General features: G+C 33.9%; 1 protein-coding gene across 44 annotated transcripts in view; it reads left to right on the top strand.

The window, feature by feature from the left end:
• Positions 1 to 24,423, top strand: part of ZC3H13 (zinc finger CCCH-type containing 13) — a 96,828-nt gene that overhangs the window by 27,347 nt on the left and 45,058 nt on the right. For all 44 annotated transcript variants that reach the window (XM_074021968.1, XM_074021963.1, XM_005585806.5 and 41 more), the window contains 4 exons: positions 5,433 to 5,541; positions 14,389 to 14,528; positions 15,437 to 15,594; positions 22,857 to 23,054. In XM_074021968.1, the coding sequence (XP_073878069.1) occupies positions 5,433 to 5,541; positions 14,389 to 14,528; positions 15,437 to 15,594; positions 22,857 to 23,054 (605 nt within the window). The remainder of the gene's footprint in view (positions 1 to 5,432; positions 5,542 to 14,388; positions 14,529 to 15,436; positions 15,595 to 22,856; positions 23,055 to 24,423) is intronic.

The raw sequence follows: 24,423 nt of genomic DNA, 5'->3' as shown, positions 1-24,423 counted from the left end.
GTTCAGGCCAAAGCACAACAATGGACCATTTTACTAGATTAATAAAGTGTTTTTTTTTTTTTAGCTTTAATCAGATGTGTCCAATTATAAAGGTTTGAAAACATTAAGGTGGAAACCCTAATCTTTTTAAAATTAATAGTTGCTTCACTTGTTAATAATTTTGAGATACCACATGGCACTAAATGACAGAGAAGAAAAATTGGTATTAACATTAATTCTAGAGCTGCCCAAAGAAAATCCAGAAATTCATTGGTAATGTTAGTGTTCTATAACTAAGTTTATTTTTAGAGCAGTAGGATTTGGAATAGCATTATTCTTTTAAAATAAAAGAAGAGGTTAGACCTAGTATCGTGGATCACACCTGTAATCCCAGTACTTTGGGAGAGTGAGGTAGGAGGATTGGTTGAGCCCAGGAGTTCAAGACCAGCTTGGGCAACATAGAGAGACCCTGTCTCTACAAATAAAAAAATTTTTTTAATTAGCTGGGCATAATGGTATGTACCAGTAGTTCCAGCTATGGGAAGCTGAGGCGGGAGGATTTCTTGAGCCCAAGAGGTCAAGACTGCAGTGAGCCATGATTGCACCACTGCTCTTCAGCCTGGGTCATAGAACAAGACCCTGTCTCAAGTAGATAGATGGATAGATAGGATAGATAGATAAGATCAATAAGATAGGTAGATAGATGGATGATAGGAGAAGAAAACAAAGTTTTGTGAAAAACATTGAATGTTTAAAATCCTCTGATGTCAATATAATAAATATGGAATTATTACTTGAATGATAACTTTAGTAATAGATAGATTTGTATAGATGTTTATAAGTGAATATTAGTGGCAGATGAGAATGTTATTGACATACAAATAATTGAGTCATTCTTTGACTAAACGTTCTGAGATAATTTTTATATATTAACTTCAAAGGAAATTTCTCCAAGTAATTGTGGAAAGATGTAAGTAAATCCTATATAGGAGGTGTGGTTATATAGGAAGCTCAGAAACTGTTCGGGATAAACGTAGAGTTGATTTTAGGCATAGAAAGTTAATTGCACTGGTATGGAATAGAGTGACTTGACCTGACAATAGTTGCCAGCTGAAGAATTTCTCCAGAATTCGTCACATAAAGAGAAGTTATGGAAAGTATTGACAAGGTTTAAAAACATGGGGGAAATACTTAGAAAATTCAATATGCATCTAATTGGAAACCCAGAAGGAAAACAAAAAAGAATGTTGGAGAAGCAACATTTTAAGAAATAGTAGCTGAGAATTTTCCATCATTGATGAACCATAAATCTACAGATACAAGATGTGCAGTACATCACAGATAGAATATTATAATGAAACTGCAAAACATCAGAGATATAGAGAAAATACTAGAAACCTCTAGATATAGAAAGACAAATCCCCATGCAAAAAAGCAACAGGATGGCATCAGTAACAAATAATGGAAGCTAAAAGGCAGTGAAATAGTATTTTCAAAGTACTGAGATAAACCTGTGAACCGAAAGTATGTACCAGAGTCTGGCTTTCAATAATGAGAATAAAATAAATACCTTTTTCAAATAAAATTGAGAGTGTTTACTACCAACAGATCTTCACAAAATAGAGAATGTTTAAAAGTATATACATCAGGAAGATGGAAAAAGACCCTAGAAGAAGGGTCGGAAATGTGAATAGTAAAGGAGAAATTTTTATTAAGTTGGAAATTCTGTCTTGTTATAGCCGTTGAAGTTATCAAAAGTGTGGCATTGTACCATGAGGAAGTGAAGTGCAGTATGAAGTGTCATGCATATCGCTTTGGATTCCCCAGAACCTCTTCCACCATTTTTTCATTTTGTATCAGCATTGTGATTTGGGGAATTGATCCCACTTTCATGGCTGGGCCTTGATTAGTTAAATCCAGTTATAATAATCCCATTCCCCTTGCTAGTTCAGTTGATTCAGGAAGCAGGCCTAAGCCGTTGATCCCATGGCTATTACCTTGATAGCAATTATTCATACAGAGGTGGCCATGTGACTGAAGTTGGCCTGGTTGCTCTGAAGGAAATAATAATTCTTTGTGCTTGTGGGAGAGATACATTGAGGAGACCCAGATTGCTGCTTCTTATGGTAAGAAATAAACCTTAATGTGAAGTCAACATTAAGAATAGCGGAGCTGTAAGAAATGAAAACAAGAGTGAATATTTGGTCTTTGATGATTTCACTATTAGTAAGTCACTTAGGCCTGAAGTTTACCCTATTTATAGGCTTCATTTTATGTGAAATAATAGTTCAAATTTGTATAGTTTAGGAGATGATAGTTTCTTAGTTGAAGCTCCATTCTTCTCTGCAAAAACAAGTTAGACTTCATTAATACAAGTATAATTTCAATTCTAAGGGGAGTTGGAAGATGTATGCTTTATGCTGTTCTGACAAGACTAGATTAATTTGGGGTATCATATTTCATTGAAGCACACTGGCAGATTAGTATGCCCAGAGAAGATGAAAGAGTGATGAGGAAAGGTCTAGCACATGAAAGAAGTATTAGATTTGTTTTGCATGATTCCAGAGGTTAGAACTAGTCCCAATCAGTAGAGATTCTAGAGAGGTATAACCTCTAGAGAGGTTAAGAAAGATGCGCTGGGCATAAGAAATAATTTTCTAATAATTAGAACTGTCTGGAAATGGGACAAAAGGGTGCAAGAGTAGAGAGCCAAGATTTTTGTGCCCAAGAGTCTTCTAATAGAGGGCTTCTATAGCTATACAAATGTTATGGAAAATTGTTCTGCGTAGAGTAGGAGGTTGGATTATATTACTTACACAGGCTTCTAACCATTTTTAAACTTGGTTACTAATAATGGTTCTGAACTCTCTTAGTCTTGACACTTCCTTTTTATTTCATATTCTTTGTAATGCCTGCTTTTTATCTAAAATTGATGATAAACATAATCTGCCCACACATATAATGTTCAAGAAATAAACGTGCATATAAGAGTGGAAATGAAAGTAATATAAACATCTAAAATCATGTGTTACATTTCTGAAATTCAAGAAACTTAAAACCAAACATTTTTCCTAAGGCACAGACATGTGGGAGCAAGGCCTGGTCTTAATTGAAATAAATTTAATTACGGTTTTTGTAAAAGTGGTGAATTTCTGTGTTTTGCTGCAAAAATGTTAGTATGTTTGGTCACAGGCTACTGTTCCAAACTCCACTGGAACAAGAGTACTACTTAATATGCTTTGAAATGCAAAAAAAAAAAAAAAAAAAAAAAAAAAAATCTAAACTCTAGAATATCTGGTCCCAAGGGTTTTGGCTAAAATACTGTAGCTCTTCAAGTATTTCAACCCTTTGATGTTCCAGGATGACTAATTTAGAACACATAGTAATCAATAGGTTATATTTTTAATTAATATGTTTGGATTTAAGAGAAGATGAGAAGCCATTCTGTTCAAGAAATACAGCAAGGTGGAATAGTAGACCGTGCTACACTATGTTGGACAAGTAATACTATACCCTCTTTATTTGAATGTAAGAGAAAACGGGAAATAACTTTATTTGATAAAAGGAATAACATACCTAAACAAGTATACACATTGTTGAAGTGGAGAAAGTTAAGAAATAAGATGTTTTTTAAATGCGCTAGACCTTCTTAATAAATGTTACCAAAGTAATTTCCTGTATTATGATTTGAAGTAAGAACTTGAAATTCCATCACCTGTTTAAGCGTGCATTCAGTCCCTGGTACCTAATAGAAGTTATATATGATCTCTGGGAGTAGCATCAGAAAACATGATGCTAGTCCATGTTGAAAAACATGGACAATTCAAAAAATTTAATTTTAATGTTTAGGGTAAATATGAAATATTTACATATATCATTATTAATGACATTTATTGATACAACATTTCTGGCTCTAAATCTGATAAAAAATAATGTTACAAATTTATAGATTTATTTTGCAGCACTAGCACTACTGCTGTGGCACCCTTTTTAGCTAGACTTGCAGTTGGATTTCACATACTTTTAAGTGGACAAAAAGCACAGAATATGTTATTTAATAATTTGGAGATAACCTCCTATTAAATATTTTTGGCATAGTTATTCAGTAATGTCTATTTATAGTGAGTTTAATCCATAGAACATTCAAAAATTGTTTGGGATGTAGGATAGTTCTTCACTGATGTTCCACAGAATTTTTTAAGAGTAAAAATAAATTATATTTCTTCCTTTTGTCTTCTGTGCAAGTAAAGGCCCATTTCTATTTTCTTGACTCTTTACCATTTTTTTCACGGCAGGTTTTACTCTCATATAACTTACAAATTATTTTCGTCAGCCTCTGTTGTCTTACCAGCAATCAAATACAAATTTTGTCAGTAATATTTACAATATGACTTCATGCCTAAATATGTAGAATTTAGAGGCAGTTATTTATACTAGAGTTCTTTAAAAAGAAAACTACAAAGAGAAATTAATTTGTGTTTTAAGCAGCCAAATTTTATGATTAGTAATGCTCAGAAAGAAATTTGAGCACTTAATATCCTTGTGTATATGTGTCTTTCATAGTATTTACAATGTTAGTAAAAGTAAGACTTTTACTGTGCTGGAAGATAACAATTACATAACACTGGTTACTTTTATTTTCTCACCACCTAGTAAAATATGATTTGGAGTTCTTATGTAATAGGACATTTAATTGACTTTTATAATCTGAATTAATTTTGTCCTTTTTTGTGAGCTGGTTTTATACCTGGAATAAAATGTAAAACCTGTTTTTTAGCAGCAGTAGTGAGGACTAATTTGCTGACTGTTTTAGGTACCATTTGGTTTCATCAAAATGGGTAAAATATCTTTTTGTAAACCTTTGTAATACTATTAAATGAGTTTGGATTTATCCCTAGGTGTCTAGGAAAATGGCAATTACTTGAATATATGACAAGTCCTAGATCAGTTATTTTTAGAAGTCTGTGATGAATGGCTTATCCCTTTTTTGTCATTTTAAAATATAATCACTTACAAATCCTTCCATTGTATTTTATTCATTTTAAACTGTCTTTTCCCCAGTGATTTTCACATGGAAACTTAGTATGTAGCTGAATGTCACAAGCTTGTTAAAGTATTAGATTTGCATTGCATATTTTCACATCTTAGCTACTCTTTAATATTTAAAGTTTTTGTTCTTCAGTAAAATAGATATAGTGTAGTCTATATCTCTTTTAGTTTTTGTTCTTTAGCAAAGTTTTTGTTCTTTAGTAAAATAGTTGGAGTATAATCTTTTCATTGTGGTGCTCAACTAGAACTTGTCACTTTCTCTACTTAGTAGATAAGTGACTATTTACAAACCTGATTCTTTGATGAAACAGATAAATGAAATTAAAATGTTCTCTATTACAATAAACTACCTCATATAATTTTTAAAAATATAGTAATCTGAATGTATGTATGTACTTTTTTAGAAAGAATCTTCAAGAGGGAGACATAGGGAAAAGGAAGACATAAAAATCACTAAGGAGAGAACTCCGGAAAGTGAAGAAGAAAATGTAGAATGGGAAACTAATAGAGATGGTGAGTTTCAGAATCTTGGTTTAAATGACGAATTCTTGATTATTTACTTTGTAGAGTTTTTGTGGGCTTCAGAACACCTTTCAACTGTGATCTCCCTCTTGTTTCAGAATCATCTTATTGACATGTTTTTATCTTACTGAATTATAAGGCAAAAACTGGCATATAGTAGCTGTACAAAGGCAGGGAAAGTGGTTTGCATTGCATATTTTAATTTTCCCTTCCTAGTTTTTCCTCTAGAACTTTATTGTGCAGCATTACAGCCCTTCAGGATTGTATTGCATATGTAAATTTAAAAATTCCTAACACTAAGCTTAAAAGGAAATCTAAATTTGTTTTACATAAAATATTATAAATGAGATTTTTAAATCTTAAGGACTTAGGAAAGTTATTTCCAAGAAATGTTTGATTTGTATCTTTCAGAAGAAATCAAAATCAGATGGAGACAGAGACCTGGATTTATTAATAAAAAATTACCCAAAATTTTTTTTTCTTGAGGCATGGTCTCACTCTGTCATCCAGGCTGGAGGATGGTGGTATGATCATGGCTCACTGCAGCTTAGCCTCTTGGAGTCAAGCAATCCTCCTGCCTATTATCTCAGCACTTTGGGAGGCTAAGGCTGGAGTACCACTTTAGCCCAGGAGTTTGAGACCAGTGTGGGCAACAAAGACCCCATCTCTACAAAAAAATAACAAAAAAATTAGCCTGACACGGTGGTGCATGCCTGTGATCCCAGCTACTTGGGAAGCTGAGGTGGGAGCAAAGTCATTTTTGAGTCATCATCTTAACAAATAAGCATTTATTTTCCACTCCTTGAATGTTTTCTCCACCTCTTTGATGTTCTGAAAGATGGGTACCATAACGTCGTATTACCAAACACAGAGAAAGAAAACTTGTATTTGTTAAATGCATTGAATGGGGGTGGACAATTTAATGTAATTTATATAATTGTCTTATTATCTCAATAGTTTTGTTACTCTACTTACAGATGACAAAACTAAAGATCTTAAGAATTTAGCGACTTTTTCAGTGAGAAGCTGGAAACTTAGACCAGGGATTAGAAAACTAGAGTGTGTGGGCCAGTCACTGGTTTTTGCACATAAAGTTTTATTGGAACACAGCCATGTCCATCCGTTTGGTTACGTACTGTCTGTGGCTGCTTTTGAGTTACCGGGGCCAAGTCGAGTCCTTATGACAGAGAACTGAGAAGCTACAAGACTAAGATATTAACTACTATATTTCAGAATTAGCTCTAAAGACTTAATAGACTAACACTTGTAAAGTATTATAAATACATTTTTCTGGTAATTGTTACATCAGTACTCAAAGGAAACCTGTTCCATCTCTGGACAGTGCTGTTAAAAAATTGCTTCTAAGAAAAAATAGGAAACTTGTTTATGGTTACTCAGGATGTCATAATCCAACGTAATACCACTTCTATAAAATAGCAATAAAGGCAGCTATACTTTCCCATTTTAGTTGACTAATTTGTGTGTGTGTGTGTGTGTGTGTGTATATATATATATATATATTTTTTTTTTTTTTTTTTTGAGACAAGAGTCTCGCTCTGTCGCCCAGGCTGGAGTGCAGTGGCCGGATCTCAGCTCACAGCAAGCTCCGCCTTCCGGGTTCACGCCATTCTCCCGCCTCAGCCTCCCGAGTAACTGGGACTACAGGCGCCCGCCACCTCACCTGGCTAGTTTTTTGTATTTTTTAGTAGAGACAGGGTTTCACCAACTAATTAGTATATTTAAATAAAATATTATAAACCATGACTGTTCAAGTTTGGAGACCTAACTTTTCCTAAATACTAAGGGATTACCTCTTAACACAGCCAAGCATCCTTTCTTTTCATTTTACTTTTTTTGCATAAAAAACATTTTAAAATGTATTTGATACTTCTTATCTTTAAGTTTTTTTCTATTGTTGTTACAATAATTAATAATTGTTGAAAATATAAAAGGTTCAGAAAAGCCCAAGTCTGTTATTTTTCTTCATAGTAGGTATGTCAAACCTTCTCCATAAATCTATGCTTTCATTTCTCTTTTTTGCTATCTACTAAGCAGAAATGATGGAAATCTTTAGGAATTCCCTCAACTTCCTCCTACCACACCTTCAAATTAATTTTTTATTCTTGCCTAAACTTTTTTGCTTCCCTCTTATGCTGTGTAAATGGCCTCCTTCCTGCTGTATAAGGTTGATGAATAATTCCTTTGTGTTGTAGATCTAATTTCCTCCCACCTCAGCAATCTTGTTCATTTATGATACACTCCTCCCTATATTACTGTTAGTCGCTATCCTGCTTATCCCCACTTAACAACTAAATTCTTAAAACAGTTCTGTACCTTACTATTTCTACTTGGTACTGTTTCACCTGATACTTATTATTCAGTTTTCTGACCCAACTCTCCACTAAAACTGCTTTTGAAAGTCACTAATGACCTCCTCTTTGCTGAATAAATGGAGAAGTACTTGTTTCTATCTTAAACAACCATTCTACAGCATTTGACACATCAAGAGCTCCTGTTTTCTTGAAAAAGACTCTTTTGGCTTCTATTTACCACTCTTCAGTTTTCTATCTTCCTGTTCAAGCCCTTCAGTCTTACATAGAGACTCCCTGTATTCTGTCTGCCCCTTAAATGTTGATTCCCAAGGATTTGCACTTAACAGTGATTTTACTTCAAGAGCCTTTTATATAGGAAATTCTTCTAAAAGGTGAGTGTAAATGTCTTTAATAGGAATTTCTTATGCTTTCCCTTGATTGAAATGCACAGGTTTTGACCATTGTGTATCTCTGTGATTTGAAAGTATCTGTTGAGGGAATATTGAAAAGCATTGAGTTAGGTGCCCCAGTCCCCAGATAGTGAGACTAAACTGGAAATTTCATAGACTTACCTTCTGCATTGTCATTCTAACCAGAATAACAGTTTTAGCTGGGTTCAGAAGAAATTGGTATATTTATAAACTTTCTGGTTTTTAGGCCACTTTTATATGCTTTGTCAGAACCCCCAAATAACTTTTGTCTTTGTGTATTTTATGTTTCCATAACTTCATATTATGAACCTGAGAAAATTTTAAAATATTTATTTATTCATTAATTTAACAATGACATATAAAAATCCAATATACGCTATTATGAAAAATAACTATTTTGCAAAGTAAAAAATAATAATTGTGAGGAGGTGGCAGTGTTTTGCATCATTTTGCAAATTGTTTTAATGTCTGGCTTTATAGTTGATAGGTAGATTTTCTTACCTGCTTCTACATTCCACCTGTTAACCACATCACATATTCTGGAAAACTTCACTATCTACTCATGGGAGAATGAGTACACCAGGCAAACAATATAGTGTTATAGAAGTAGTTTGATTTTGTAGAACTCCTGAAATTGTCTCAGGGACCTCCCCACTATCCTCAGACCCCCTCTGAGAATCACTTGTCTATAAGAACAGCTTTGCAAACTTGGTGGTTTTCCTATTGCCTACCCATCTTCTTTTCTCACTTTTAATTTTTTCTTCTAGATGAAATCATGCTCCCAGTGCTTCATTAACATCGTATGTGTAGTGACTCCAAAATCTGGAGCTCTCAATTTAGCATTGACCAACTGGGCATCTCCATCTGAGTTATGTATCTTAAGGGCATCACTTTTCCTACCAGATACCAACAGTCCTGAGAGTCATCACTGACACTCCTTCTTTCCCTCCACGCAGGCATTTACCAGATAGTTTTATGTACCAAATACCATTGAAAACCATCTGTTTCTCTTGATTTACTACTAACATTCTCGTTCTTAAGGTATTTGTTTATTGTCTATAAATTTATTTTACCAAAATAACCTCCTAATCCCATCCCTTGCTTATAGTTTTGTCTCCTAATTTATTCTCCACTTTAAAGCAAGAATAATCTTTCTTAAAAAGTTTTTTTACTGAAGTATACTATATGTTCAGAGGAATACACATGTGTCCAAACCATTGGATTTTCACAAACTGAACGCATTTGTAAAACCATCACTCAGATCAGTAAGTAGTAAATTACTATTTTCCCATAGTCTCCTTGTGTTTTCTTCTAGTCACTGCTCCTTACCCTCACCTCCCAAAGGTAACTGCTGTCCTGATTTCTAGCACCATTGATTAGTTTTGTCTGTTTGAGCTCTATATAAATAGAATTGACAGCATGTACTCTTTTTGTGCCTACCTTCTTTTGTTAACAGCATTATCTGAGATTGTACTTTATTTCACATATCATTCATTAGTTCTTATTGCTATATAGTGTTTTTTTGTATGAACGTGCCATAATTTAGTCTACTGTTGATGAACATTTAAGTAATTCCCAGTTTGGTGCTATTATGTATAACAAGGTGCTGTTACTATTCTTAAACATATTTTTTGGTAAACATGTACAGACACATACCCATTCCTCTTGAGTTTATGGTTCAAAGTGGAATTTCTGGGCCATTGAGTATGTATATGTTCCTCTTTAGTAGATAGTTTCAAATCAAAAATGGTTGTACTAGTTACCCATATGGTATTTTTGCCTTTTTCATCGTAGCTATTCTAAAATTTTGTAGTGGTATCTTACTGTGGTTTTAGTTTGCATTTTCCTAATGAAGTTGAAAACTTTTTCACATGTTCACTGACCATCATACACCCTATTTTGTGAAGTGTCTATTCCAAATGTTTGCCATTCTTCTATTGTGTTACCTGTTTTGTTGTTGTTGTTGTTGTTAATTAGAGGAATCTATGTTTTCTGGATATGAGATTTTTATCAGATATATAAATATATTGTGAGTATTTTCTCCCACTCTATGAATTGCAGAACAGTCTTTTAAAAGATTAAATTGAATGTTCATTTTATTTTCCTGTTTCAAATTCCCTAATTTCCCATTGCCTTAAGGAGCAAGTACAAATTCCAACTATGCCTGTAAAACTTTTGATTATCTGGTTGCTCTCTATACTTCCAGTCCCCACTCCGAAGTCTGTGGTTTTTATTTGGTTCCTTAAACTTCTTGTATTTGCTCAGCATGTGTTCTTAAGGACTAATGAAGTAACATAAAAAGCAGAAGTATCATTGCAGTAGAATGTGTGAAAGTATTTTGGTAATCTTGGAGGTTAGTACATCCTCCTTAAATAGGGCATAAAACCCAGAAGTCACAAACATTTGATTACATAAAACTGGGAGTTTCTGGGTAACAAAATGCAGAAGTTAAAAACAGATGAAAGGCTAAAAGAAAATACTTGACACGTGTAACATGTGTAAGCATTAATAAAGACACTATATAGACATAATGAGTTTCTACAAATACATAAGAAAAAGACAGCCTAGTTAAAAAATGAGTAAAAATATATATGTATCGTATAGGTAACTCACAGGAGAGAAAGAAATGGCCAATAAATGCTCAATCTTACTGCAGGGAAATATTGATGAAAATAAAGAGATAGGATTATTCACCCATCAGTTTGGCAGAAATGAAGAATATTAATGTTTTCAAGTGGGGGTTTACATTGGTAAAGCAGTTTGGAGTACAGTTTGGTGATACTAGAAATAGAAATACAGTTATTTTCAGTCCAGCAATGTAGTCTGAGAAATAATGTCATAGAAAAATACTTGTACTCGAACCAAAGTAGAACCAAAGTATATATCAAAATGTTCATCTAAGTCTTGTTTTTAACATCGAAACATTGAAAACAGTTCATCTGTCTTTAAGAAGGAAACCCTTTAAGTAAGCTATGATAAAGTATGATCATATTAATGAAATGCTTTGCAGGCGTTAAAATGAAGATAGTTGAACTCTATGACTTGGAAAGACCTTGTTTATAAGGCAGTGTTGAATGTTAAAGGGAAAAATGTAAGGCATTATTTTCATGCATATGACACTAAACTGTTAGTAGTGCTATCACTGGAGTAAGGATGGCCGTAGGAGGAATATAAGGGAAATTTCATATTTTACTCTGCGTATTCAGAATTATTTAAGACTTGCTAAAGTAAATGAGAATGTATCATAAAGATAGAAAGTACAAAATATAGAATGGAATTCAAAAACAAGTGTCTGAAATCGATTAATAAATTTAGAAAACGTCTCAGACAGCTTGAGGTTATTGCTACAATTGCCTTTTAAAAACTGATACGCATAAATGATTCTAATTCATTGGAAAAAGGTTAAATATAATTCGAATGGTATAACAAGGCAATTCACAAATATTTATAGTTTTTAATCCTTACACATAAACCTTTCATATATCTATGATTATTTTTATACAATAAATTACTAGAAGTTGCTGTATTAAAGGGTATTGATGTTCTTAAGTCTTTTACCCATATTGACAAATAATTTTACAAGATAGATGTGCTAGTTTACATTGCTACCACCAGAGAATGAGTATGTCCTTTATTTGTACCTTTACCAACAATTAATATTATAATTAGAAAAAAAGGCTCCTAAATACATGAAAAAATATGTATATACTTTCTTCATTTCTTTCTCTTTGTGAATTGCCTTGTAATATCCTTTGCCTGTTCTGTTAATTAGTAAGAATTCTTTATATAGAAAGAATCTTAACCTTTTCTTTTGTGTTGCATATATTTTTCTGTTGTATATTCTTAAAAATATCTACCTTGTTAAATATACCATTCTAATTATACTTAATATTTTTCTGATGACTTAGAATCATTTATGTGAATCAATTTTTATAAGGCAAAATTTTAATGATAACCTGAAGCTACATGAGAGACATTTTCTAAATGTATTAACTTGCTTCAGACTCTTGTTTTTGAATTCCATCCTGGATTTTGTACTTCCTGTTTTTTCTTTTGCTGTCAAAATACTGTCAGTTGCAATGTGCCTGTCTTGTAGTCCATCTCTTACAGGTTAGGAAAACATCTGAGTTTTTATTATATGCATAAAATAAGCACCTTCAGAATAAAGACCTGAGAGCTTTTGTTCTGAGCAAACTATATTAGTTATGTTTACTACATTGACTAGACTTTTTTTTTTTTTTGAGATGGAGCCTTGCTCTGTCGCCAGGCTGGAGTGCAGTGGCGCGATGTCAGCTCACTGCAACCTCCACCTCCGGGTTCAAGCGATTCTCCTGCCTCTGACTCCTGAGAAGCTGGGACTACGGGCGCCCACCAACATGCCCAGCTAATTTTTGTATTTCTAGTAAAGACAGGGTTTCACCATGTTGGCCAGGATGCTCTCGATCTCTTAACCTGATGATCTGCCTTCCTCGGCCTCCCAAAGTGCTGAGATTACAGGCGTGAGCCACTGCGCCCGACTGACTTAGACATATATTTTAACTGCTCAGGCCTCTCCCCCTTGGTTGGATAGTTGAAGATTGAGAACTGAAAGCTGGTTTTTATGTGTTCTGTATTGGTGATATTTCCAGTTGCGAATTATTAGATTGGCAGTGCGTTATTGATAACACAGTACCTTCAGAAACACTGTTAATCATTCTTCTCTATTAACTACTCTTTCTTTTGTTTTACCTGGGCATTTGGTTATGAAATTTTATTGAATTTAAGAACATAATCAAACTAGATCATTGACTCCTATTATTGACTGATGTAAAGTATCTCAATAGAGGACAAAATAATAACTGGAGATAGCTAGTATTCACTTAATTAAATTCAGTATCTTCATTTTATCTAGTGAAAACTACTTGCCCTTAATTATTTAGTAATTGCTTTCTGACTGAAAAACATGATTTAGCCTATTTCATATATTTGCTGAGAAATTGTCATCGTTCTTCAACATAAGATGAGTAGTATATCAAGCTTAGTCACAAAGGGAGTGAATATATATGGTTACCCTCTCAGTCCCCAAGCATGAATGATGAATAGTTGTCATTCTAATGCATTTGAGCAATATATAACAGCAATGTTCATTTTCTTGGGTTTTAAGCAGTCAAGTAGGACTTCTTATGTTTGTTGTTTTTTAGTTCTTCATTTTATTTCTTTACCCAAAGTTAAGACATGATCTAAAGTGCTAGAAGTATAGCTTGAGAAGGCACCTCAGTTTGTGATCAGTCAAATCCAACGTGGTCAATGAAATTCCCACCTCTAGGCTCCTGGGCATTTCTGGCAGATGAGGGTGATAGAGCTGGGTGCTAGTGCCAGTAACTTCTACATATTTTAATGAAATAGATCTGCACACCACTCTTCCTTTTTGATTTTTTAACCAATCTTCATAGCTTTTTATCAGAAAATATTAAATGGAAATAGAAATATGGCATCAGATCCATTGAGATGGATGGTTGTGATCTAAGGAAATAGTACAAACTTGTGAAGAAAATGTTATAAATCCTTAAAAATTAGTTTATGTACACATTAGTACTAATATTACTTTAGTTTTTGATGTTAATCAGTTGTCTCACAAATTTTAAAACTGACAAGCCTATAGAAGCAATGTTGCACATGTAATATAACCTCACTTTGAATGATGTATTTTAGTAGTGTGTCTTTAGGAAAATCAAGGAGGTAATGAGTCACATCATATACAGCATGAAATATTGAAGGTTTTGGTATCTTTAAGACTTAGAAATGCAACTGAGCGCCTTTTGTCTTTTAAAATTCCATCTCCTAACAAAAAAACCCAACTTGCAACCAACCCAAAACTATTTCCAGAAAACCCAGAAACTTTAAAAATATTTGGCTTTTCTTAAAGAAATCAACCATGGTGATTTTAATCCTTTATAGAAATGGTATCTATTTCTTTTATCTTTTAGAAGTATGTCATTCTGATGAAAGACTCTGCCATTTAGATTTGCATAAGAAATTAGTTGAAAAAAGTCTGTATGATTTTTGGCATAGATAATTATGCTAGTTTATAACAGTAATGCAATTTTATTTTAAAGATTCTGACAATGGAGATATTAATTATGATTATGTTCATGAATTATCATTGGAAATGAAGCGTCAGAAGATACAGAGGGAATTAATGAAGCTGGAGCAAGAAAACATGGAGAAGAGAGAAGAAATTATCATTAAAAAGGAGGTATGCTATTTATTGCAATAAATATATTAGTACTTAATAGCAGCATTTATATTGATCAGATAATGCAGCTTCTTGCTACATCTTAAATTATACTAGCATACTGATATATTGATCAACCCACTGTATATGTACTGCTCCATATATATTCATTTAATCTTCACGTTATTCTGTTAGATAAGTATCAAATATTTGTGTTATTGAATAGGTGAGCAAAGCTGAGAGTTTGTTGCCTAGAGTCACCAGCTAATGTAACATGGGGTTTGAATCTACATAGGTCTGTTTCAGGTCCATGCTATTTCTAGAATACCTTGTTTCTTTTCTGAAAAGTGAAGATACAGTTATTTTAAATATAATTTATGATTTTTCTGAGGAGATTTTGAATTTTTATGATTTTGAATTTAATTTACTTAATTGAAACTGGTATATGTTAGAACAGTTATATTGCTTAAAATCATGGATTCAGGAGTCAGACTAATATCAACAGATAGTGGCTATTGTAATTTATTATTTTTATTTCAAACTTTTTTTGTAGGGATGAGATCTTTCTCTGTTACCCAGGCTGGAGTGCAGTGGCACTCACTGCAGCCTTGAACTCCTGGGCTCGAGGGATCTGCCCATCTCAGCCTCCCTAATAGCTGTGTCCACAGGCACGTTCCATGCCTGGCTTTTTTTTTTTTTGTATAAGAGATAAGGTTTTTTTTATGTTACCCAGGCTGATCTCAAACTCCTCACCTCAAGCAATCCTTTCACCTCAGCCTCCCGAGAAATTGGGATTACAGGTGTGAACCACTGCACCCAGCAATAATATTTAATTTTAATCTGAAGTTTGGTGTGATTCTAAAATACTGTAAGCCTTGTTGTACCATAAGTGGAGGAATTTCTGAATTGACTTACTGAATTTTTTAAAGGTTTCACCAGAAGTGGTTAGATCAAAATTGTCCCCATCACCTTCTCTAAGAAAGTCTAGCAAATCTCCGAAGCGAAAATCAAGCCCGAAATCGTCTTCAGCTAGCAAGAAAGATAGGAAGACATCTGCAGTATCTTCTCCCCTGTTGGACCAGCAGAGGTCAGTAGGATGATAAATAGTATCAGAAGAAAATAGCTTTTTCTGAAATGATACTAAAAAGAATTAGTAGGTTATAGAAGGGTAGTTTTAATACATTTTATATTTAATGTAAGCTTTTTTGTTCTAAAAGGAAGTTTGAAATGTTGCAATTAAAAAGACAGTTATAGAGAACAATAAAACAAGTATTTGTATAACATCCTCATATGCTTCAGAGCTTTTTATTTTTTAAGAAATAAAAATAAAAGATACATTTCCTGTTCCTCTCTTAAATCTGGTGTTTATGATACTTGTGCATGTGTTTATACTTTAATATGTGTTTTGCAATGTATAGTATTGCTTTCATCTATTTAATTGTAATACGGATATATCATAACCTTCTACACATTGCTTTTTCACTTAACATTTTTGTATTTATCTATATTGATACATATAACCTTAGTTCATTCATCTTGGTATTTATATTATAAATTTGTCTACTCTTCTGTTGAACATTTATGTTATTTCCTATTTTTAAACTGCTATAAATTATACACAAATTTTTGTCTCTGTATATGTTATCAAGAGATTGAATTCTTTATAAATTAGAATTACTGTAGAAGCCAGCTGAAGAAGTAAAAATAGAAACGATTATATTCAGGGACTAAGAATAAGGAGAAGATACATTTTCATTTAATGTCACTCTGAACTATTTATATTTTATTTTAATTAAAGTCCATACCCTAGTTTTATCTTATAAAAAAATGAACTAAAAATATCTTCTACCTAATATTTAATCAGTTAACAAGCCCTATTTGAACCTGTAATGAAACTCATATTTATCTCCCTCCTTGTAGTTTCTAGAGACTAACCCTATTTCAGACTCTACTTAACTTTTTGCCTAGATTATTATATCATCCTATTAACTATATTGAGTTTATTTAGTTTCTGCCCCACACACACGTAAACATTCTCATTCAGCTGCCTCAACCCATTTATTTTATAGATGCTGTCAGAGAAATCTTAAAAGGACAATTCCAATTAATTTATTATACCATTGTAAAACTCAGTGGTTTTTCATTCTGTACAGTGAAATTCGGATTCGTTAGAATGACATTTACACTTTGGTCTTTTCTTTCTTGTCAGTAGTTTTTGTCCAGCTTCCTCCTACCTAACCCCTTCTACTCTCAATTCTTCAATCTCTAGCTCAAATTCTAAGTTTTCGCATTTCTCTTTATGGAACATAAGTTCTGTTCCCTTTATGTACCTATCAGATTTTGCTTGTACCTCCCTGTTGATATTAATTGCCTGTTGCATTATATTTCAGCTGTGACTTATGTTTTACAACCTTTATTAAATTTAAGCTCCTTGAAGATTGGGATCTTGATTGTTCATAGTTCTGTCTTCTCATAGTGCCTACTTGGCATAGAACTTTGCGTTATAATAAGGCACTCAGTAAAGTTGAGTTGATCCTCTTCTTTGTTCATGTAACTCAGTAAATACTGCAAAGGGATATTGAAGAAGTTGAATGAACAGAGAATGATAGCATCCACTCCACTTGCTCTTATTCTCTTGGCTAACCATTTATGTAACTTTCCCTCAATTCTATTCATTTCACTGATAAACTGCAGACTAGAAATGCCCTTTTTTCCTTTTCTTATCTGTTCTGTTTATAGAATATTTGAAACTTAATCTTTTCTTAGAAAGTTTTGATAACTATTTAGACAAAGGGTTAGTTTCATCTTTTACATATAGTCTTTTACTACTTTATTAGTAACTCATCCTATTATAAATATTTGTCATAAATAATCACTCGCACTCTTTTAATTACTGTATTTCTTGTATTCTACTGTGTTGTTGACTTTAAGGTGCACCATTAATTTAATAATAAAAGCAAAAGGACCTGGAAAAACAGTGTATTAAAAATACAAAGAAAATACTGAATTGAGGCCGGGCGCCGTGGCTCAAGCCTGTAATCCCAGCACTTTGGGAGGCCGAGGCGGGTGGATCACGAGGTCAGGAGATCGAGACTATCCTGGCTAACATGGTGAAACCCCGTCTCTACTAAAAATACAAAAAACTAGCCGGGCGTGGTGGCGGGCGCCTGTAGTCTCAGCTACTTGGGAGGCTGAGGCGGGAGAATGGCGTGAACCCGGGAGGCGGAGCTTGCAGTGAGCCGAGATCACGCCACTGCACTCCAGCCTGGGAGACACAGCGAGACTCCGTCTCAAAAAAAAAAAAAAAAAAAAAAAATACTGAATTGAGTATAGCATTTCTTTTTTTTTTTTTTTTTTTTTTTTTTTTTGAGTATACCATTTCTTTAGCTATGCAATTTACATTGCCTAGAGTGTGTCAAGTAATCATCTTTTAATTTTATTGCTGGATCATGCTATCAACTAAGAACATACTAAGCACATGTAAGGATTAGAATTTCAGTTAAAACTCAGTGGAGTATTTCAACCAGTGTCAGCCACCTGAGGTGTGACAATCAGGTAAACAAACTTCTTGGTCTCACTAGATTATCATATTGAATGGAAAGATATAATTACTGACAAATTAAAACTTACACTTTTCCCTGAAAGCTGGCACTTTTCTTTGTTTGACATTTATTTTGAGATATAGTCTGATAGGAAGATTTGTCCTGATATGTGAGATACGGTATAATCTAAAATCATAAATATATTACCTGTTCTGTCCATCTGCACTTTTAATCTTAGTTTTTATTAGGTGAATTTTTCTTTATAGCTCTTTGTACAGAGAATATTAAGTATGTCAAAAGCTAATCTAAAACAATAGTTTTGAAGAGAGAAAGGATTAAAAACTGATAAAAGTAGACCGATGGGCTCTTTGCCACAAGTCGGAAGTAGGCTCTGTGGCACTGGAATAGCAATGAGTTGACTTTTTAAATGTTGAAGATCTTGTTGATTTCAGAATACACAAAACCAGTTTTGGCCTCTTCAGTCGGAAAGCACTATAACGTAATTGTGTTTTCTAACCACATATAATTTTGATGGTAATGTGAAGAAATTCTGTACTTTCGTAAATATATTAGAATAATCTGGGTTGTGATTATAGCTAAGTCCCAAAATGTCAGTGATTTAACACAACAGAAGGTTATTTCTCACATCAAGTCAAAATGAGTGTTCCTTATTGACAGGTGGCTGTCCTATACATGGAGATTGAGTAACCCCGGCTCCTTCTGAGCATGATTCCACTTTCTTGGGTTTTCAAGGAAACCAAAGAATGGAATGTACAAAGAAAAATGGAAACTGAGTAGTACGGTTATTTAGCTCTATAGTTTGCAATTGCCTAGCATATCAGAGTCCTTTGAGATTTGGGCCTGGAAGTGGTGGTATACATCATTTCCACTCACATTCCTTTGGCCAGATCTTGGCCACTTGGCCATGCTTAATTTCAACAAAGTGTAGATAGTATGGTTTACCACTGTGCTCAGAAGAAAAGTTTGGTAAACACTCTGCTAGTCTGTCACAGGTGATAACGTAAAAATAGTTTGTGTCATGAATTCCTTTGTTGTTTAATCATGAATTTTAAAAGATAATTTTGATACAGATGCCAATTATTGATTCGTTTTTATCTTTAAAGTAGAAAAATATCCAGAAATACAAGATATTTATCACATATCTGTTAGGGTGCATAAGAAGATTGAGTCATCTCATGAATATGCAATGAGATATGTGACTAATATGGTTGTTGGCAGAAGACAAGGATGAAAAATAGATTTAGTCATCATATTTTAGTAATTTCCTACTTGTTTACATGGTTAACTCTATCAGCGATAATAAGACACAGGGATGAGGACTAAGAAAGCTACATTTTCTGAATGCTCACTATGAGTCAAGTGCTTTTAAAATATTGCCAGCAATTTTGAGGTAGATACTATCGTGTATATATGTATACATGATATATATATGTATATATAAACTAAGAACTCTTCGGACTTGAGAATTCAGCATGATAGGAAATAAGTTCTAGGATTTAGGCTTAGGGTCCTCATTTATAAATATCAGTAGATAGTGAAATTAGTAGATAGTGAAAACTCACCATATGTATGAAAAGGGCTACTTACAAACCTAGTACCAGACTGAACACTCTGAGCAGATGGCTTACATGGAAACGTTAATACAGTAAACAGGAACAAACTCAAAGTATAAATTCGTTTATAAGTTTAGCGCAATTTGTGAGGATATTGTGTTTAGAGGACAAAAGCAGTTGATCATGGGAAAAAAAACTGAACAACTGTATTTTTATTTTATTTTATATTTTTGCAGAAGACTGGAGTTTCATTATTAAATCAGTCTCCCTGAGCATTCGGTGATCAGAGTTTTAAAGGACAACTTGGTGGCGGGGTGGCAGGGAGACTGGGGGAAGCCAGTGAGCTGGGAGTGCTGATTGGTCAAGTCGGAGATGAAATCATAGGGAGTTGAAGCTGTCTTCTTGTGCTGAGTCAGTTCCTCCGTGGGGGCTACCAGATCAGATGAGCCAGTTTATCGATCTGGTTGGTGCCAGGTTGAACAACTTTTTTTTTTTTTTTTTGAGACAGAGTCTCACTCTGTCACCAGGCTGGTGTGCAGTCGGCTCACTGCAACCTCTGCCTCTCGGGTTCAAGTGGTTCTCCTGCCTCAGCCTCCTGAGTAGCTGGGATTACAGGCTTGTGCCACCACACCTGGCTAATTTTTGTATTTTTAGTAGAGGCGGGTTCACCATGTTGGTCAGGCTGGTCTCGAACTGCTGACCTCCTCACAATCCACCTGCTCGGCCTTTCAAAGTGCTGGGATTACAAGCATCAGCCAACACGCCCAGCCTGAACAACAATATTTTAAAAGAGAAAAGAGTTCAAATGGAAAATAACAGAATAGGACAGGTGCAGTGGTCTGAGGTGGGCAGATCACTTGAGCCCAAGAGTTTGAGACCAGCCTGGACAACATGGTGAAACCCTATCTCTACAAAAATACAAAAATTAGCCAGGTGTGGTGGCATGCAACTGTACTCTTAGCTACTCAGGGGGCTAAGGCATGAGGATCACTTGAGCCCTGGAGGTCGAGGCTGCAGTGAGCCGTGATCGTGCCACTGCACTCCAGCCTGGGCAACAGAGCGAGACACCGTCTCCAAAAAAAGAGAAGAAATCGAAAAATAGCAGAACAATGAAATTGCCAAATTTAGAATTAGCAAAATGAATACTACATTAAAAATTACTGAATATAAAGACAGAGTTAAGATCCTGGAAAAGCAGGAAAAATGGAAATGACAGAAATCTAACATGGAGGAGAGATCCAAGAGATACAGTAACTGTATAATAAAGAGAACTGCAGAGATTTGGGTCATGAGGAAAAGTTACGAAATGAAAGTAGAAGAAATAGAGTAAAAAGTTTGAAGTTTCAGATTGAAACAGTCCATTTAGTGCTGGAAAAGGTTTTTTAAAAATACCTGGACTTAGTGAAAATCTTTTTCCAGTGAGTAATTTTCAGGGGATAATGTTCATAAGCATGCCAACAGAAAAACCAGTTTACCTGAATAGTAAAAAATTTTATTTTCTTTGGACTTCTTACCTGCAACGTTAAATGTTACAAAATATTTTAACTAGAGCTCTGAGGTAAAAGGATTTTGACATGAAAATGCTATATTCAATAAAACTGTTGTTAAGAGGCAAAGACAGCCAGTGTTGAATGTGTATGGGATCAAAGTTATACCACTTACTTAAAATTACTTAAATTGCCAAAAAGAGGCACTTAAAGAACAAAGTCTGTACCCAAAAATCAATTACAAATAGATAAAAGACAAATGTGAAAGGCAAAACTACAAAATTTTAGGAGACCATCTTTGTGACCTCAGAGATGGTAAAATTTTCTTAAACAAGATTCAAAGATTTATGATGAATATATACTGACAATGGTTGGTATTTCATTTGTAGATGATGTAATTGTGTTTTTTAAATAATGATGAAAACCTGGAAGCCACCTGAAGAACTATGAAATTGTTTTAAAAAGTTTTGGAGCATTTTTTTCAAGGAAATGCTATACAGTCAATGAAAATGATTATCTAAATCTGCTTTTTAAAAAAAGTTTTATTTTGAGATGGAGTCTCACTCTGTCACTCAGAATAGAGTGTGGTGGTGCAGTCTTGGCTTACTGCAACCTCTGTCTTCTGGGTTCAAGTGATTCTCCTGCCTCAGCCTCCTGAGTAGCTGGGATTACAGGCACCCACCACCATGCCTGGCTAATTTTTGTATTTTTAGTAGAGATAGGATTTCACCATGTTGGCCAGGCTGGTCTCGAACTCCTGACCTCAAGTGATCCACCCCCCCCCCCCCCCCCAGCCTCCCAAAGTGATGGGATTACAGGCATGAGCCACCTGACTCTACTCTATGTTACAGAAAGATGCTTGCACTATGTCTATGTTTAGTATTTTAAAATTTTACAAAACATTGTAATAGGATATTCCATGAATGTGTGTAACACACACACACACACACACGTAGAGTTACCCATTTCCAATGTTGAGAGAAAATAGTGGTGACCATATATATATATATGATTTGCACATATTTTCTCCCATTCTATAAGTTGCCTTTTCACTTTGTTGTGTCCTTTGACATGGAAAAGTTTTAAAATTTGATGTAGTCTCATTTGTCTATTTTTGCTATGTTGTTACCTGTGCCTTTGGTGTCATAGCCAAGAAATCATTGCCAAGTCCAAGGTCATGAAGCTTTTCTTCTATATTTTCTTTTAGGATTTTTATAGTTTTTGCTTTTATGTTTAGGTCTTTATTTTGAGTTAATTTTTGATCTGGTACAATATAAAGGTCTAGCTTCATTCTTTTGCATTTGAATACCCAGTTTTAAATGAGTAGACAGAGAAAGATATATGGCAAAAGTATGTAAACATTCAAGATGTTGAAAATAGTTCTCCTTGAGTAGTAGAATTATAGGTAATTTTTGCTTTCTTTGTCTACTTTTCTATGTCTTAAAAAAATAGTTTAAGCGGTCATTGTATTAGTATCTTCTCTGAAAGTGTCTTCCTATTTAACCTCTATCTTTTCTCAGAAACCTCCCCCTTTAAAGTTATATAATAATAAGCAGTGTTAACAAAATAAGTATTAAGTAAATTCTTCACCCATTTCTGTTTTTTTTTCTTCTGGATATTGGTTAGTAGAGTACAAAATAATAAAGGGCAAGTAATATAAAGGAACACTGCTGTTTTTAAGAAGGCTTTAAAAAACATCCTTTTGGCATATTTGAACCTCTAATGATAGCTTTGTGTTACCTTCAGAAATTCAAAAAGCAACCAAAGTAAAAAGAAAGGACCACGTACTCCTAGTCCACCCCCTCCTATCCCAGAAGATATTGCTCTGGGGAAAAAATACAAAGAAAAATACAAAGTAAAAGACAGGATAGAAGAAAAAACAAGAGATGGAAAGGACAGAGGACGAGATTTTGAAAGACAAAGAGAAAAGAGAGACAAGCCAAGGTAAGTAGGATTGTATGTTTTTAACAATATTAACTTTTGTAGAATATAGAATATTTACTTTTCAGAAGCTTTTGGGCATTCGCATATTGGATATTTTAGTTTTGTTTACAATAGTGTGTATATTTATTTTAATAATTCCCATAATATCTATTATGAGTCATGGATAATTCAGTAAGCGTTAACTTTTACAATTTATATTTGAATTTTTTTACTGTGGTAAAAAAACATAAAATGTACCATCTTCATCATTTTAAAGTTTATAGTTTAGTAGTGTTAAGTATTTTTACATTGTGAAACAATTCTCCAGAACTTTTTTATTTTGCAAATCTGAAACTCTGTATGTATCAAAAAATAACTCCCCCTTTTCACTTTTTTCCAGCTCCTGGTAACTGTCATCCAATTTTGTTTCTGTGAATTTAACTGCTTCAGATACCTCATATAAGTGGAATCATAGTGTTTGTCTTTTTTGACAGGCTTATTTCACTTAGCAGAATGTCCTCGGGGTTCCTTCTTGCTGTGGCATGTGACAAGATTTCCATCCTTTTTAAGGCTGAATAATATTTCATTGTATGTATATGCCACATTTTATTTATCCATTCATCTGTTTGATGGATGCTTGGGTTCTTTGACATCCTGGCTGTTGTTGATAGTGCTGCTATGAGAATGAATATGTAAATAATCCCTTTGAGACCCTGCTTTCAGTTCTTTTGTATATATACCCAGAAGCAGAGTTGCTGAATCATATGATAATTCTATTTTTAATTTTTTGAGAAACCTCCATACTGTTTTCCATGGCAGTTGCACTGTTGTACATTCCCAACAGTACACAAGTGTTCCAGTTTCTCCATACCTTCACTAACACTTATTTTCTGTTTTTGTTTGTTTTATAGTCGCTATTCAAATAGGTGTGTTTATCTCATTGAGGTGAGGTGTTATCCCATTGAGGTTTTGATTGGTATTTCTCTGATTAGTCATATTGAACATCCTTTCATGTGCTTGTCGGCCATTTGTATATTATCTTTGGAGAAATGTCTTTCCAATTCTTTGCCCATTTTTTAATTGAGTTATTTGGTTTTTTTTCTGTTAAGTTCTAGGAGTTTGTTATATATTCTGGATATTAAACCCTTATTAGAGATAAGATTTTAAAATATTTTTTCCTATTCCATATGTTGCTTTTTTCTTCCACTCTGTTAATTGTTTTTCTTGGCATGCAAGAGAACGGTTAACTAGAGCCTTCACAGTTCTTAAGTATGTTTTTTTAAACTATACTCTATATTTTACTCAGTCCAGCAGGTGTGTTTGTGAAAAGTACATGTAAATGTTTTTGGTGATTGACATTCTATCAGTAAAGCCTTTGGTTTTCCCTAAT

The sequence above is a fragment of the Macaca fascicularis genome, chromosome 17 (assembly GCF_037993035.2).
Source record: "Macaca fascicularis isolate 582-1 chromosome 17, T2T-MFA8v1.1".
In the NCBI taxonomy this organism is placed as follows: Eukaryota; Metazoa; Chordata; class Mammalia; order Primates; family Cercopithecidae; genus Macaca; species Macaca fascicularis.
Note: the sequence above shows the minus strand (reverse complement) of the source record. Positions and strands in the feature narration are given on the sequence as shown.